This window comes from Erigeron canadensis, chromosome 1, assembly GCF_010389155.1.
Source record: "Erigeron canadensis isolate Cc75 chromosome 1, C_canadensis_v1, whole genome shotgun sequence".
NCBI classification, from domain to species: Eukaryota; Viridiplantae; Streptophyta; class Magnoliopsida; order Asterales; family Asteraceae; genus Erigeron; species Erigeron canadensis.
This window is the reverse complement of record NC_057761.1, coordinates 1817458-1835662: the sequence shown is the minus strand read 5'-3', so window position 1 is coordinate 1835662 and position 18205 is coordinate 1817458. Positions and strand designations below refer to the sequence as shown.

At 34.5% G+C, this 18205-nt stretch overlaps 2 protein-coding genes and 1 pseudogene across 2 annotated transcripts; 1 reads left to right on the top strand and 2 right to left on the bottom strand.

The window, feature by feature from the left end:
• Window positions 1-1198: 1198 nt before the first annotated feature.
• LOC122585031 (F-box protein At4g18380-like) lies at window positions 1199-3155 on the bottom strand. The gene is made up of 2 exons (XM_043757131.1): window positions 3028-3155; window positions 1199-2219 (listed from the first exon to the last, which is right to left on the bottom strand). Exon 2 carries the CDS (start codon window positions 2208-2210, stop codon window positions 1422-1424), a length of 789 nt encoding a protein of 262 aa, XP_043613066.1. The 5' UTR covers window positions 2211-2219; window positions 3028-3155; the 3' UTR covers window positions 1199-1421.
• A 2613-nt stretch (window positions 3156-5768) lies between these two features.
• On the bottom strand, window positions 5769-8711 carry LOC122585061 (annotated as a pseudogene).
• A 7553-nt stretch (window positions 8712-16264) lies between these two features.
• LOC122585051 lies at window positions 16265-18025 on the top strand. The gene is made up of 3 exons (XM_043757150.1): window positions 16265-16514; window positions 16632-16951; window positions 17033-18025. Exons 1-3 carry the CDS (start codon window positions 16265-16267, stop codon window positions 18023-18025), a joined length of 1563 nt encoding a protein of 520 aa, XP_043613085.1.
• Window positions 18026-18205: the final 180 nt, after the last annotated feature.

The window sequence follows — 18205 nt, the reverse complement described above, 5'->3', positions numbered from 1 at the left end:
ACAATAATTTTGTGACTTTACGAGTTTTTATATTTTTTGCATCCCACATCTTTGGTGTAGAAGAAGTTCACCAAAATTAAATATTACGTATAAAATTGAGTAAAGAACTGAAGTAAACATTACTACTAAAGAAAAGATTCAACTTAGACTTTTCACCCCAAAAACTGAAGTAGTTGAGGTCTTGAGGGCACTCACATTTGAGTGGAGCGCACTGCGCACATAACAATTTGGGCTTTAAAAAAATGATAAGATTACTTCATGAGAAGTTGCTGGGGGCCATTACCCTCCGTAAGTAATAAGCTATATCCACCCCTGTCTGAAAATTTAAGTCTTAAGATGCCTTGGATTGATGTCAAGTGCAGATGGGTAAGGGCGTAAGTAGTTCTTGAAACTTCACTAGTAAAATTCGGATAACCTGATACACAGGTGCTTATAGTTAGGGGGAGTAATAGATTTAGACAAAATACCCATGTGAACTGCTACCCATCCCCTCTAATCCCTCTTTTATAACCGAGGAAATGATGGAACTCAACATTACACAAAAGTTACTGGGTGAGTAACGATGATTCTAGCTCAGTTGCCACTTGCCACGATTTCCCACGACCTTTTCTACCCAAACCTGCGGAACCAGATGTATTGGCTATGCATGCAAACAAGAAATCTATTACTATTTTGAGATCATCCAAAGCATAAATTTACTGGGAAGTTTAGATACTTTCATATTAATTTGTCAATAGATGCTCACGCTAAAATGAAAAGCCAACTGATTATTTCCCAAAGGCTGTCTAGGAAGTCCAGAGTTCCAATTTATTAATATCAGACTCCAGACTTGTTTATACCAGACTCCTAATGGGGCATTACCATTTTCCTATCATATTGCCTAAAGTAAATTTTAGTGAAAAGCATAAAAAGGTGTTTGAATGTTTAGCCCGAATTAACTTTGACTAAGACCTAAACAACCAAATTTGGAGAATTTGATATGCAGTTTCTGTATCCGGAAATGATCATTGAAGATCAGTAAAAGTGGGATCAGTAAGCCCCCCTCACTACAACTCACGGATATTTTGAGGATATGTGGAGAAACAAGAGCTCAATTTCTAATTTTCTTAATCATACGCCATTTGCAAATCACATTGAAATGTTGTATTTAACAACTAATTGCTAATTGCTAAGTATATTATCCTGTCAATAGACATGCTAATACAAAATTAGTAGTGCAATAGTAAAGCAACTACTACAAATTAATCATTCAAAACGCAAGACCTCTAGGAACCGACATGAATTACCTTTCATACATTCCCTAGTGTCGATGTAACCAAAAACTGACAATCCGAATATAGTTATAAGCATCAGGTAATAAGAGCAAAACATATAGGACTGCACATATTTAACAGGTTAGATTTTATGGACATAGGTTACTCTTACCCCGTGTCAGACATCTCACCACTATGATACACCAGATGGTCACTAGCACTAGTTCCATATGAATGTAGCAACTTCCTCAACTCAACAATATCTCCACCACTAAGAGTTCCAAACCCCCTTTCATTGGAATCCATAATGAAAATCTCCTCCAACAGCGGAAACTCAACAGTGCAACCCAATAACTTCTTTAACCTATCAACCACATCCATCAAACAAGAACAAGTCTTTTCATATTTATCTGAATCATGGTCTTTTTCTTCTTCGTCTTCATCTGTGTCTGAACCCTCTTCTTCTGATTCTAAAACATCTTCCGTATTCACTGCCTGAATTACCGACGAGTCAACTCTAGCACCAAGTTCAATCTTCCACTTGAACAAATAAACACCATCAGGCAATATATTAACGTAAGACGGGAACTGAATGCACATAGACTTTAGCTTCGTAAACCTCTTGATAAACTTAATGGCAGACTGGAAGGAATCTGATCCTAAAACAGGAGCAGGATCAGAATCAAGATCACTTGTGGGAGACCCCTCTTGATTGGTTGAGCAAAATAAATCGAATAGGATCTTTATGTCATCAAAACCATTCATGTTTTCATAGTCAACTGGAAGAGGAACATTGAATGAAATAGTGTCAGCCTGAAAGACGATCAAACCTAAATGTTTAGATATGAGTTGACAATAGCATAGGGTTTTCAAATCCATAATTTTGTTATAAATCTGAACAACAATATCGTCTGGTAATTGGCTGAATGGAGAACCGGACTCTACAGCTTTCTTCATTCTTAAACCCTTCAAAGGAAAAAAAAAAATCAATCAAAAACAAACCCCAAAACAACAATAACTTTAATGGCGGAACCATAAAGTACATAGGGGTAACCCGGCTACGGGTCCAATAAATCCAGGTCAAATAAATATAGATACATGTCAATGTAACTGATGCTAAACTTTCGAAAGATTTTCCATGCAACTAAATTAGAAAAAGAAACTACCAAAAGTGTCGAAATCTCTTAAAAGGAGTCAAAAAATCCTGAAAATTTCTAATCTTGCCTTTGCCAATATAATCATACAATGCCAATGAAAAAAAATTGTGCTATGGGTCACTTTTATACACACAAATAAAGGGATTTTACTTACACAGGCATAAAATCATTACACTTTTATAATAACAATCCTAATAATAATAATAATAATAATAATAATAATAATAATAATAATAATAATAATAATAATAATAATAAATAATTTCGGCAGATTTTTTTTATAATAATAATAATAAAACATAATAATAATGATAATAATAAAAAATAATAATAATAATAATAATAATGAGTGTCGCATAGTATCTGGGCTTCCCACTAATTTCTTGTAAACCCTATAAATTTCTAATATAAGTGAGGTTTTTATTAAAAATAATAATAATAATAATAATAATAAAGATAAAAAATAATAATAATAATAATAATAATAATAATAATAATAATAATAATAATAATAATAATACTACATTTTCCGAACGTACGTCGGCTTTTCAACCGTCGTTGTATATGTATATAGAATTATTATGTATACATCAAGATTCAAGATTTTAAAAAATTACCAGATGACGTCACCGCGGAAGAAGATGATGATGAGCGCCGGCGTGGCGGAAGAGAAAAAGAAGTGAAGAGTGAGATTTGGAAGAAACAAATTAGTTGTGTCTGAATTATGAAAGTGAAGATGATCAAAAGTTAGGTGTAGTAGATGGTAAAAGGTTGGTCAGGATGACCTCTTTTATATGCATAAAAAAACAATTAATAGAAGTTATTTTCTTTTCTTAATTAAGCTTTTTATTTTAAACCTTCAATCATTGCCATGTATACAATAGAATACTTTCTAAAATAAGATTAAAAATGTATACAAAACGAGCATAGTATCTGCATAATTCGACGATAGTGGTGAGAAGATGGTCTAGTGGTGTCGGTAATGGTACTATTCATGTTGGTGGCGGTGTCAATTATTAAAATAAAAGTTTAGAGTGTAAATTAGTAATTTTTTAAGGACTAAACATAAAAAGTCAAAGGTAATTCATAGGTAGAATTACCTAAAATAAAAAATGAGCTCTTTCTTTATAAGGGATTATAGATAGTTATATTTTTGAGTATATGTTTATTATGAATAACTTTTTTAATATAATATTTTACTTTAATAAATAAATATTAGTAAAAGAAAAGGTTTGAAAGATAATTTATGTGATATATACAAGTTAAATATACTAGTCTAGTATACACGCAATGTAGCAACGACAATTTACAACGCACGAGATGTCGTGATGACAATAAGTTACAAAGTGATACTCATATTACTAGTTAGGGGTTTAGTTGTCAGCTTTAAAAAGTCATGATATGCGATTTAATATGAAATTCACTTATTGGTTTTGAGATTTAAGATCGAAATTTAAGTCATATTCATCTTTTAAGTGTGGTATACGTGTTATCATCTTTAAGTTTGCTTGGATTACAACTTCCATAATATTGTCCACCTTGAATATCCACTTTAGATATTATTGGTAGATTCAAATCATTAACATATAATACTTGCCGTTTAAAAAAAATATAAAAATTAATAAAATGAAAAATAATAAAAAATAATCAAATTAACCATACCTGTTTAGTTCTAATCTTTATTTTTGTATATATACTGATAGACAATTAGCCTAATCACAACTTTTTATTCTTCAAATTGAGCATTGATGATGTTATTAATAATATAATTAAAAATAAAAAATCCTAATAAACATTATCTATATATATTAGTATATTAATTAATATTTATATTAGCATTGGTAAAAGAAATCTAACTAATTTATATTTTTTTTTGTTTTTCATTAATAGTTACACTTTTTTGCACTAATTTACTCTAAATACTTTAATTTATATCATTTTGTAGCCATCAGCTTGAATTATTTATTTTTTTTTTTTATCATTTAAATAATTTAAAATTTTCTAACATATTTTTTTTTTGTCATTTTTTTGCATTCATGAAATATTAACACTATATGTTAACTCATTCTAATACATATAAATTTCATTATAAAATGTTAATTTTTATACTATTTTTGTGTCTACCCGAGTATATATTTAAAAAAATATACTTAAACGACCTATTAACCAATTAAAATTCTTGATTTTTAGTAAGTTAATTTTATCGTAAACCTAATATTTAATATGATTAGCAAATATCAGTGACGATTCTTTGCATAACCCTATAAGTTTTAAATTAATTATTTTTTGTTTTAGTTTTATTAACTAATAAATAATTAATTGATATCGGTTTTCATTTATTTGAATGTCAAACTCTATCTCTTAATTCGATCATAATCTCAATTATTCTTTTCCAATCAATATATTCATTTGTACATAATCTCAAGTATTCTTTTCCAATCAATATATTCATATATTCTGTTTAAGGAATTTTATTTATTTATTTATTATTATTTTTTTTGCAACAAATTGATACAATATTTTGACTAAAACATAACGGGTACAATGTTCATGTAATTTTCTAATAAGTTTTTTTGTTTTTTTTATCAAGAGTTGGTTGGTAGTTACAACGTCTGACTTTTATAGAGTTTCTAAGTTACACAATCATATTTGTTTGCAAAACGGCAAAATATATTCTCGTGTCAGCAGTCAAGTATTAAAATGATAGTGAATTGCTATGAATTTCATGAACCAAATACCCCTTAAGCAAGGGGCAACATGTGGAGTTTGCGGTTTTTTAAGAGCAACATATCAACCACTTTGGCAAGTACCAAAAATTCTATCCATATGTATGGTAAAAGGTAACAGGTGCCAAAATCTTCTAATCACAACAACTGTATAACAAACAAAGACCATAACAACATGCTTTAAGATACAGCAGGTGCACAAAGTCAAGAATAGTTATCTACAATAGTGAACAATTGAATTTTATTTAACAATGGAAGGGAAGACTAAAAGAAATTGGTTACCATTAAATGGGTTCGGTGGTCATGGTGATGCCCTGATTGGGCTGCGTAACAATGAGTCAAAGACTCCCTCTTCCGGGTAATCAGAACAATGAAAAGGCTCAGAGGACATATGCATACAAAACCAAATCTTTTGGTATATAAATCTTGACATATCCGTCCCAAACCTTTTACCATACATATGGCTAAAGCAGAACAAGAGTGCTGATAAGGAATAACTACCATTTAAATTGTTTCTTGAGTGATCCCTTTTACATACAAATGCAACATTATTCTACTCAACATATTGCATTTCGTACATATATATTTAGGTAAACAAACCTTCATACAATTGCAAGAAACTGTCAACCCTATCAAATGAGCCCCAAATCAAGGATCCCAAAACCATTACCCGGACATGATTTCTCTTTCGCTTTCATAACCAAAACTCAATAACAAGATATCCATCCTTCCCATGACATCCTCTTATCCCATGGACTTCCCCGTTCCAACAAAAGCCTTAGCCTTTGTTCGCCTTCTTTATCCGCCTCTTCAAACCACCCATAACTCAAAGTCTCGAATAGATTTGCCTCAAAGCCACATGCGGCTACACAACATATGGATTTTTCTCCACACTCCTTTTCAACACCTCTTCACATCCATCTAATCCTATCTTTGATACATTACAAACACCTTCCCAATACAAATTCCTTCGCTTCAATCTGATCTTTGGCACTCAAAACCTTTGTACAGTTGTCAAAGATCGGCGGTATCGCTAGCTCGATAATTTCATCATCCAGATTATCATTCTTGGTACTACCTCTTGACTAGGGGCGGAGCCACATTGGCATTAGGATGGGCCAAGGCCCACCCTAGCAGACTACTTATACTGTAATTCTATGTAGATGAATGATAAAGTTTTAGGTTTATAATGAAGTTGGCCCATCTCACCATAATAAATGAAAAATAACATTGGTCCATCCCACCAATGTCTCTTACTTTGCACAACATGACAAACATGTTTTTATCCGCCATTCTTTCTTGGACTAACAGAGCCTCAACTATGAAAGTTTAATAGTTTTCATTCTCTTTTTCTTATTTCAATCTAACAAAGGTATTTTAATTTATTCATTCTATTTCTTTCTTCTTTTTTACTACTTCGTAATACCCCTATTCTTTAATACCTATAATAACCTTAAATTTCAACCATTCATTTTTTTCGCCTCTGTCCTAAAATCTCACCCACCAATTTTTTTCTCACTCATCTATAAATCATTTTATTCCTCTAATTCATTCAAAGTCTTTTAACTCAAAACCGTGCATCGATATATTATAAAAATTATACGGGTGTTCTTAAAATTTCATGCTACTGTTTATAAACTAAATTGATGTTATTTCGCAGCCATTTTTCGACCACTCTCCAGATAAAAAAAATTTTTTTTTGGCCCTCCCCGTATCAAATTGCTGGCTTCGCCACTGCTCTTGACCCGATTGACGTCCTTGTTCAATACAGAACAACTCTTCTCTCACAATCAAAGTATAAATCTCTGCCATACTAGATAGTGAATTCATCCATAACCTCGGCTTTCCATCACCAGGCCACAAAGAATTTCCCACATCACTTTCTGAAAATTTCAACCGCACGTCTTTATTCTCAAACAAAACATCCTTCAAACGAAACAACTAAGCAAAAACGTCGCCACAACTCTCCTAGACAAGACCACATTTTCACCTATTTTAATATGTTTTTTCAACTCTTAAGGCCAAACCAAAAATAACTTCTGCGAAAAATTTCTTGAAATGGTAAATTTTACCATCACTTTTGTCAAACAAGTTTTCAGCCAAAACAATTTATGAAATAGGGTAATCCGGCATTGCCAAGGCTGGACTCACTATTTTTAAGCGAGATCGGCGTTGCCAAAGCCGGACTCGCTATTTTTAAGAGAGACCGGCGTTGCCAAAGCCGGACTCGAGGCGTGTGTCAGAGAGAAAGACAGAGAGGATGAGCGCAGAAAGGAGCAGGTGGCAAGGTCTAGCATAGACATGACTTGACAATTTTATGACAAAAGTCACATGAAAGTTTTCATAGTTTTAAGTTATATATAGATGTAGTGCTATCATTCATAATCACGCATACTATCACTACATCTATTATTTTCAAAAGCAAACATACCATCATCAATAATCATCAAAAGCAAATAGAAGAAGATGTGCGTCCGCGAAGAAGTCGCAGAGCTCCTCCCGGACCACGAAGTTGTGGAACGGGTGGCCTTAGATAGATTCTACTTTGTATTATCTTGTATGTTTTAATGTAGATTAATAAATATTCTATTTGTCAATAAAGTAAATATTCTATTTTGTATTATCTTGTATGTTTTAATTGATAGTTTATAAAAAACACGCAAATAAGTTACATTAAAATAATACATACTCAAGATAAAAGATATAAAACTTAGATAAAGAAATACATACTCAAGATAAAAGATTATTGAAGTTACTATTCTACCTGTGCTCGTCCTCTCTGCGCTTTTTCTTTCTCTCTGACACACCTTCGAACCGGTTTTGGCAACGCCGGTCTTGGTCTAAACCTGACACACGCCTCGAGTCCGGCTTTGGCAACACCGGTCTCGCTTAAATATAGCGAGTCCGGCTTTGGCAATGCCGATCTCGCTTAAAAATAGCGAGTCCGGCCTTGGCAATGCCGGATTACCCTATTTTGGCTGAAAACTTGTTTGACAAAAGTGATGGTAAAATTTACCATTTCAAGAAAATTTTCAACTTCTACCTACATTCCTCATGATTTCCAGCATCCAACAACGTACTTTTATTACTTCTTGCATTTCTTAACGAGACTTCAGAATCCTGAACATGTTTCACAGGTCGAGTCTCGTCGGAATACCGACCAAACAGCTTATTATAAATGAGCTGTTGACGGTTGACGATACAAAACATATTTATCAACTTTTCGGCTGCGACACCTACGTGGCCACGTACAGTGTCGCAGCCTGTGGAAGGGTCAAATATAGCAAGATTTACGTAGGAATTGGGATAAGCGGAATGGAAGAGGCCACAGAGACATACAGCGTCTGGGCTTGCCATAGTTTAAGAATGAGATAGATATCTATAAGGTAGTCTAAAAAACTGCCATGGTTGTGCCAGAATTTGCCAGCTCCGACTGATATGAGGACGGCAATGAGGGATGGGAGGTTGTTATCGATGGTTTTGAACTCGCCACAGAGGAAGAGACGGGCGGATTCTAAGATTGTTTGGAGGTTGAGTTGTGGTGGCTGATCAGAGGTGGTTGTGGATAGCGGCATGGGTTGGTTTGTTGCGAATGATGACATGTGGTTCGCTTGTGATCAGATCCATATATATAAATATATAGGATAAAACTTGTAAGACATCTTTTATGGATATGGTACATGCATCACGAACCTAACTACTGCTGTTAACATCAGGTCATCAGCCAGCAAACCAGGAACAGTAGCAGAAATATCTGACCCGAATTTTAATGATGCATGTTTATCCTAACAATAATCCTTAAACGAACTGCTTTGCAAAGGACTACTTTTGCATTTAAGAAGATCCATCTTTAAGACCATCCATGTCAAAGGCACTTAGAATGTTAGCAAAAGATGATGAACTGATAATTAAAGATTGTAAGGGCAGGAGACTGATAATTAAAGATCAGTAAAAGGAAAAATAGGAACTTAATAATTGTAAGGGCAGGAGACTGATATCAAACAAACAGTATGTTTTTTGAGGATAAGTGGAGCATCAAGAGAGCAATATCTTAATTCATATGCCATTTGCAGATCACATTTAAGTATTGAAACGTTATATTAAACTACTAAGTACTAACTACTAAATCAGATTATCCTGAAACGTAGTAGTGCAATAGCAACTAATAAAACACTTGATGTAACGATATATCAAATCAAAATGTAAGCAGCTACTACAAATGAAACATTCAAAGTTCAATACCTCTAGAAATCGACATGAATTACCTTCCGTACATATGTGAGGTAACCAAAAACCGACAAAAACTGAAAGATTTCACAATTCGAAGATTGATAAACTTATCTGGTAGTAAAAGCAAAACATAATTTACCCTGATTCGGTGTCAGAAAACTCGACACAACCAATCCGCAGATACTTACTAGTTCCATATGAATTTAGAAAATTCCTCAACTCATCAATTTCTCCACCACTAAGAGTTACAATCCCCCCTTTGTTGGAATCCAAAACGAAAACCTTTTCCAGCAGAGGAAACTCAACAGCGCAACCCAATACCTTCTTAAACCTATCAATCACATCCATAAAACAAGAATATGCCTTGATATACTCGTCCGAATCTTTGTCATTTTCTTCTTCGTCTTCTTCCATGTCTTCTCCTGCTAAAACGTAATTCAGTGCCGCAATTATGAAGACGTCATTGGTAATAGTAATCACAGTCCTCCTCTTGAACACATTAACACCAGCCACGACATTAACATAAGACGGAAACTGAATGCACACAGACTTTAGCTTCGTAAACCTCTTGATGAACTTAATGGAAGACGGAAAAGAATCTGATCCTAAAAGAGGACTGGGATCAGAATCAAGAGCACCTGCGGAGGACACCTCTTTTATGGGAAATCTAAATGATTCAAATAGGATCTTTACGTCATCTAAACGATTATCGTTTTCATAGTCAAATCGAAGAGGAACATTGAACGAAACGGTGTCAGCTTGAAAGACGATCAAACCTAAACGTTTGCAAATAAGTTGGCAATAACATAAGGCTTTCAAATCCATTACTTTGTTATAAATTTGAACAACAATATCGTCTGGTAACCGGCTGAATGGAGAACAACTGTCCTCTACTGCTTTCTTCATTCTTAAACCCTAAAAAATAAAAAGGAGAAAGCTTGTATTTAATTAGATACAGCAAAAGTGAAAATCAGGGGTCTGGGTATTTAATCACGTTCCAAAAATTAAAGAAGATGAATGTGAGAGCAGTATACAACATTTAGTTTTTCTCAAAAATTGAAGAAGATGAATGTGAGAGCAGTATATATAACGCTAACAACATTTAGTATTTTCCCAAATAAAAAATGTTCAAAATTGAACCCCAAAAGAACAATCAAGTTCCAAACATATTATTAAAAAGAAAAAAGAATAATATGTGAAAAGGGTTTTAGTCACTTAGGCATAAACTTTTTACACATTCAAAATAACAATCCTAAAAATGTTTATGGGTATCTTAACTAGATTAATCATTATAATGTTAGAAGTAAAATACGGAGTATTATATTTAATTTAGATTAAAAGCTTAAATAGAAATAGTTAGGGTTTAGAAAAATACCAGCAGAGAGAAAAAATGTTTATGGGTATCTCTAACTTTCATTTTTGATTTTTACCCTATGAAAAATGAACATAGAATGTAAAAAATTAAGTACTCCCTACTAAAACAAGGTATGGGCCGGGTTTTGTAGAAGGAAAATGATTCAACTTAAAAACCTAAAACTTTAACGATTTGAAAAGTGGATATCATTATTTATTTATTTTTTTTTACTTTGATTTTTCTATGTCATCATCCTTATAATTAGGTTAATTATTAGACATACAAATTAATTTTTTATCATTATCCTTATATAAATATTTTTGGCCCAATGTCTATAAGTTTTTAATATTCAGAAGATGTTACAAATGATCCTTATAATTGTTTATATTAGCATATTGGCTTCTGATCCTTATAATTGTTTATATTAGCATATTGGCCTCTGTATTTTTCAATATCATTGTTGATACTATCTTCCATTAATTAATTAAGGATAATGATAAATCAATCTAATTGGTAATGACCGTTAAAGCCATGTGAGGACATTTTAGCCCTTACAATAACCAAAAACCTGATACTATCACCAGGGGCGGATGTACTTTGCTTTAAGTATGGTACTACCCCTTATAAATGTTAAATTTATAATACAACATATAGTGAAAGTTTTAATATATAACATTCAGGCATTATATAAGATATCATCCCTTCAAATTTTTGATGCCCTCAGGGTGGGGGAGGGCTTGCCCACTCCTCCCCTCCCCTCCCCCAATACTAGGAGCACTTCGCCACCCCTTCCCTCCCCACCCTTTTCTATTTAATTTAATTTCTATTTATTTTTAAAACTAAAACATTTTATTTAATAATTATAACACAAATAAAACACACAATATTATTCAAACACACGAAAACAAGTAAAACATACAACTTAATCAACATAAACATACAACTAAGGCGTCGGCCATCTGTGCTGCTCACAAAGGGCGCGTTTCTACGTCAAAACCATCTCCAACATTGGCCCGCTGAGGTGATCGTGTGGCCTGATCACGAAGTCCATATCATTCTGTCGCTGCTGACTCTGGACCATCCGTGTCATCTCCTCCTTCCGTTTCTTCCTAGCCTCCTCCGCCGCCATATAGCTATCCATCATCGCCTCCTGCATCTGCATCTTCTCCTCCCGAGCTCGTTTCTTATCCTGATTGTCGCATTTCAACTCCGCGACCATCTTCAAGAACTCCTCAGATATAGTAGAGGCGGAAGTAGCAGCCTGCTTACCCTTAGCTTTATGGCGGGGTGGCACGGGTTTAGCAGGATGTACTGGTGCATCATCCATGTCGTTCCCTCCCTCCTCTTCTTGCTCCAACTGGTCCTCATTCAAGTCAATATGGACCGATGCCTTCCCCGATGAACGTACATGGACAGACCCTTCCGTTCTTTTTCTTTTGCTACCCGACTCCTCACAAATCCTTTCCAAAGTAAGAACCTCCTACCATTTCGGCCCTTTCCTCAAAACTTGCCACACCTCTGCATGCGGAAACCCGGACTTGTTATTGTATTTCCGCATATACAATGCCACGGCCGCCTTAAACACATCCTCGTCACTTTAGACACTCAACATCTTACTTTTCCTAACATTGTAGATACCATAAAAACCCGACACCTTATGCTTCAAATCCTTCCATTTCGACCGACACATTTCCGGGGTACGTCCTGAATCACGTTTCAAGTATGAGTCCAACTGAAACTTCACCTTCTTCCAAAACGAACCCGCCGTTTGGGCGTTTCCGACGTATGGATCCTTGGAAACGTTTAACCAAGCTTTTGCCAAACACGCCTCTTCATCCTTCCCCCAATTTCGACACTCTCTTTTACCTTTAATCGAGACTTGGGTCTCGGGTATTGCTTCCTCTTCTTCCTCCTCGACCTCTTCTTCTTCCTCCTCGACCTCTTCTTCTTCTCCTTCTTCTTCTTCTTCTTAAACCTATTGACTTTGACTCGCGAAGTGTGATGATGAACCACCCGCGAAACCCGAAAACCCGGCTTGATTTTCATTTGTGAAATTCATAAACCCGGTATTAATTTGTTGGACACTTGACGGGACGTATTCGAAAAACAATGGATCCATTCCACTCAAGAAATCATCAACGGGTTGTGGCGTATACACATTTTCGGTCGTGTTTTTTTGCGAAGGAGGAGGTGGCATAACATCGCGATTGTTTGGCGGTGGTGGGTTTCTGTGTTTTTTTGGAAGATTTGATAAAGTGGGTTCTTTTTGGTTCTTCCCCCTATTCATTTTTGATGGTTTAGATTAAAAAAAAATTAAGAAGAAGAAAAGGAAAGGTGCTGCGCACAGAAGAAGAAAAAGAAAAAAAATGAAGAAGAAAAGAGAAAGAGAGAATGGGTTGTGAGACCGTTTGATTGTGGACCCCATTCTTTTTTTTAATGGTTGTAACGTTCAGATTGTGAGGCAACGAAACCGGCACAGTGGTACCCAAACTCTTCCCCACCCAACCGATACCGGGGGTCGGCGCGGTGTACCATCCGGTACCGGTCCCCTCACCTCACCACTCCGTCCACCCTCATAATCTTAGACCCAGTATAATTTCTTGCCCAACTAAAGTCTAAAAGCACTGATAAAGTATTATTGTCATGGACTTCTTTTTCTACTTAAAATTCACTACCATTATACAAATTTTATGTTATCAATTACCCGCTATGAGTTCGCTAAAATAACTATTTATTATATAATTTATGTAGTTTAAAATTTCGAGTTATTGATTAGAGTAATTGATACAAATTGTCCTTGTGGTTTACTTAAACAATCAGATTTCGTCCTTTAACTTTGAAAACCCCAGAGACAATCCTTTATAGGCTGATAATGTTCACGTTTTATCCTTTTGGATAACGGACATTATCTCGAGTCCGTTAAGCCCCTCACGTGTAAACCACGTGAGGGTATTTTTGTATTTTGCCAGCCTTTTGACTCAGCTTATAATGAAAACCCAGATTTGTATACACATGTATACACGAAAAACTCATTGAAATCCAAATCTGAATATCTGATCTTAGAATTCATTGGGTCAAACTCAAAATTTCTAGATTATATACTCGTTATATACATGTTTTGTATTCACTCATCTAAACAACAACAAAAAGAAAATCAATAAAAGTCCCCTTTCTAGATTATAATCACCAATAGTTTCATATATCAAAAAAAAAAAAAAAAAGATAAAAAATTACATCAACAATGGTTGCTGCTTTAGCTTCTTTGATGAACAATATCATCTTTGAAATTCATTGGAATCGTCACATATTCTCTCTATCTTCACTTTCTTTAGATTTTATACATACTATCCACCAGCATCAGCGCCGCTACCGCCGTCGGTGGCCTATTCAGTTCCGTCAAGAAGGGCACAGATCTCGATGGTTCAACAAATCACGGTGGTGGTGGTTTCTTCTGGCGATACAACAGACTGCGGTGTTGGCGACAGCTTTTTCCGGGCGATGAAAAGTGAAGGAGGTCGGTTATTCGGGTCTTGGTGGTCACCTTCCAAATTTTTAGTAGAGATATATTGAGATCTATGCTTTGCTATATCTACATATATTGATATGGGGGTTTTAGATCTTCTTTTAGATCTGGGATAAAGATACAAGCCAGACTAGTGTATATAACTAGATAGACAACTAGCACCATACTTTTTTTAAATTGGTTCTTTTCATAAAAAAATATGAGATGTGAGAAACGGGTACAATTTATAAATATAGATTGATCATACTTTTCCTTAAGAAAATTATAGATATAAATTTAGTGTTTCATTTCTTTTGTCGAAAGATATGATTTAAATCATAGATATCGATACAAATGGAGAGATTGATATAAATTGATAATATATATCTATATTTATTCATATATATTTAGTTTTGCAGGTGAAAAAAAAATCAAATTTGGTCCTTTATCAATGATAATGACCTTAATACCCTCACGTGGTTTACACGTGAGGGGCTTAATGGACTCGAGATAACGTCTGTTATCGAAAAGGATGAAACGTGAACATTATCCGCCTATAAAGGATTGTCTCTGAGGTTTTCAAAGTTAAAGGACGAAACCTGACTGTTTGAGTAAACCACAAGGACGATTTGTGTCGATGACTCTATTGATTACTTGTTGTCTTAGTTTTACTCCATGCGTTTTCTACAAATAATATATAAATAATAATTTATTTTTATATTATTTTTGTCGCAATTTTTTTAATGTAGCTGTTTTGTTGTTGTTTTTCTCGGCATTAACATTTTGTTTAGATAATATTATGTCAATGTATTTGACATTTGACTACTACAAAAAAAAAATTTGCCCCCGTTAAAATGAATTCCTAGATCCGTCTCTCGCTATTACTTCAACACCAACAACCAAACACTTAACACGAATTATTTAATCCTAGCCAATCAACTCAAGTTTAATTTGAATTTTTTAAAAATTTATATTACAAATGAGGTAATAGTTGAGGTAATGAATGATCTTGATTGTACTTGAAAAAGTACAATGTGAACGAAGTAAATCGATCAACTAATAAAAAATGAAAAAAAATACATACAAAACATAATTTTACCCGAACTTCATTGTGGCTTGGATATATTATCAATACACTTCCTTAAATTAAAAGTAATGTTTAATTGTAGTTACGAAAGTGTAACATAACTACATAAGTATATCGGTTCATATTTTCTATTATAGCTAACTAAGTTTTAAAAAGAAGTAATAAAGTTATAAACCAAAAAAAAAACAAATATTAACATTCAACATTGTAAACAAAGATATATAGTGAAAGAAAAGAAAAAGTACAAGTCATTTTAATGATCTGCAGCATAATGGTTTAAAAGAAAGTTGTGCATCATAAAGCATAGTGAGCTAATTGTATCTTGGTTATATCACTAATCATGTATATATACATCATGGATCAGTCTGATAATTACTTAATATTTTAGGTTCTTTTTGTTGATGCCAAAGAAACATACTCCAATAAGGTAGTTCTTTTTAGCACAACCTAAACGTTGTTATATAAGCATCGCGGGTAACGGGTCAAAAAGTGCATTTTTATGTATAGATGGATATATATGAAATACTTTATCTCTCTCTAAACATTTTAGAAATTTTTTTTGAAACAGTCATATTTCAAGGGTGTTTTATCAAACAAGTTTTGGAAAAAAAAAATTTCTAAAACCGAATAAACCGGTATTAGAAATACCGGTTTCAAAAAGTTGGCTCGAAACCAGTATTTGTATTACCGGTTTCAGAAAAAAGCATTTGAACGTATTTGTATTACCGGTTTCATTTTGAAGTGACAACTTGAAGAGCATCTTTGTCTGGAACAGTGGGACGTGACTAAAGCCTGAAACCGGTGTTTGAAATACCGGTTTCTGCCCAAACCCTAACACAACTTGTAAACCTAATATTTATATATAGTACATGTGATGTATGTTGATCAGTATCTCAAACAAATATTTTCAGATAATATTTTAAACACTTTCATAGTTATATTTTACAAAAAAAAAATGGCATCTTCATCATTTAACCCAATTGTAGTTCAGTTAATATGGGATGATTGTGTATCATTCGTAAATGGGATCCTTCAAAATGCAGATCCATCGAAAAGAAGAAGTTTTCCTGTTTTTCACGTAATGACTTATTCTGAAATTTGTGATATCACTTACAGTTGTTTTGGTGTTTCAAAACAAAAGTTCAAACTGCAATTATATTTATGGTATGAATTTAAGGGTGTTCCTTTTAGAAGTTTAATTACGGGTGATAATACTTTGGCAATAATTTATCATCTGGGTGAAGCGCAATTTGAAGTGAAGTTCGAGCCTACTTTTACAAACCAGTTGTTAAGCTTGACTCAAAGCCAATGTTTTTTTTAAGGGAGTAACCAGCCACAATATCAAAAAGATGATGAACATAACGAAGATGATGAAGACAATGACGATGATGAAGATGACAATGAAGATGATGAACATGTTCAAGATGATGAAATTGACCCAGTGGGTTTTGGATCAAGTGACGAGGCACCTTATACAAGCGATGATACCATCGACGAATATAGCGTTGATGGGGATGTATCTGGAGATGAAGAAGAAAAAGGGACCCATGCACAAGGTCATTTGGAGCATGAACAACATCTTAATCTTGTCGATGATAATGAAGATCGTCTAATGCCATTCAATGAAGTTCAAGAAGATGTGGTATTTTTGGTCGAAAGAAAGATATGTGATAGAAAAAGGAATGTTTTTTGAAAGCAAGGCGGAACTTGTATACGTTGTTAGGCTTTGGAACATAAGAGAAAACAGAGAACTTATTGTTATGGATACGAGGCCAATGTTTTGGAAAGCACAATGCATGACCAGGGGGAAGAATTATCATGGTGTTACACTGTTATGGACCGGGTCCCGTGTAGGTGGGTTGTAGTTGGATCTAGGAGAAACAGTTTAGGATTGTTTCAGATCACAAAGTGGGTGGAGAGTCACAATTGCTATGGAGAAGTGATATCTAACAACAACCGATGTATGACAACAAGTATGATTGGTTCTGAAATTTTGTCTAACGTGCGGGAGGATTTAACTTATAAAGTCAGACAGATCCAGGCTCAAATAAAAACAACTATCAATGTCGATGTGAGCTACGCCAAGGCGTGGAATGCATGCGCAAGAAGGATAGCAATTGAAAGGTTGTATGGAACTTGGTCGAGTAACTTTGATGCATTGCCCAGGTATATTGCTGAATTACAACGTGCTAATCCGGACACTGTTGTGGAATGGCTCCATTCTCCAACCAGTTCAAGCCATATACAAACATTCAAGTTTGTATTTTGGGCATTTGGACCGGCAATTAGGGCATTCCAACATTGTATTCCAGTGATCTTTGTCGATGGCACTCATTTGAAAGGCAGCTACAAGGGTAAGTTGCTAAGTGTAGTGACGAAGAACGCCAATGGACAATTATTGCCAGTTGCTTTTGCCTTGGTTGATGAAGAGTCTAATGAAAGTTGGGGATGGTTTTTAAATCTTTTTCAAGAGCATGTCGGATCTCAGTGGCAGGGTGATTTGTGTATCATTTCAGACCGTCACCAAGGCATACTTAATGCAATGAACCAAATTGACGGGTGTTTGAGGCACGTTTGTAGCAATGTCAATTCACACTTCAAGAACAAGAGAATCAAAATTTTGGCTTGGGTAATCTGTTCCACATCCCAACCATCCAAGTATTCTTGGGCGGTGAATCAAGTCAAAGGTGAAGATGATGTTGTTTGGCCGTATTAGAGAAACATTGGTTTGGATAAATGGACTCTAAGGCATGACTTGGGGCTTCGTCGTTAGGGTAACTTAACGACAAACATTGCCGAGTGCCAAAACAATATCATTGGAAAGGCTCGAATGCTACCTATTAGAGCTTTAATTGAGACCACTTTTACTTGGACAAGAGACCATTTTGTCAGTTAA

Bases quoted from the DNA above. Each gene is read 5' to 3' on its own strand.
- LOC122585031 (XM_043757131.1), bottom strand. From the start codon at position 2,210: ATGAAGAAAGCTGTAGAGTCCGGTTCTCCATTCAGCCAATTACCAGAC.
- LOC122585051 (XM_043757150.1), top strand. From the start codon at position 16,265: ATGGCATCTTCATCATTTAACCCAATTGTAGTTCAGTTAATATGGGAT. The intron at 16,515-16,631 runs GTGATAATACTT...GTTTTTTTTAAG, and splicing joins TTTTAGAAGTTTAATTACGG to GGAGTAACCAGCCACAATAT. The intron at 16,952-17,032 runs GTATTTTTGGTC...ATACGTTGTTAG, and splicing joins ATGAAGTTCAAGAAGATGTG to GCTTTGGAACATAAGAGAAA.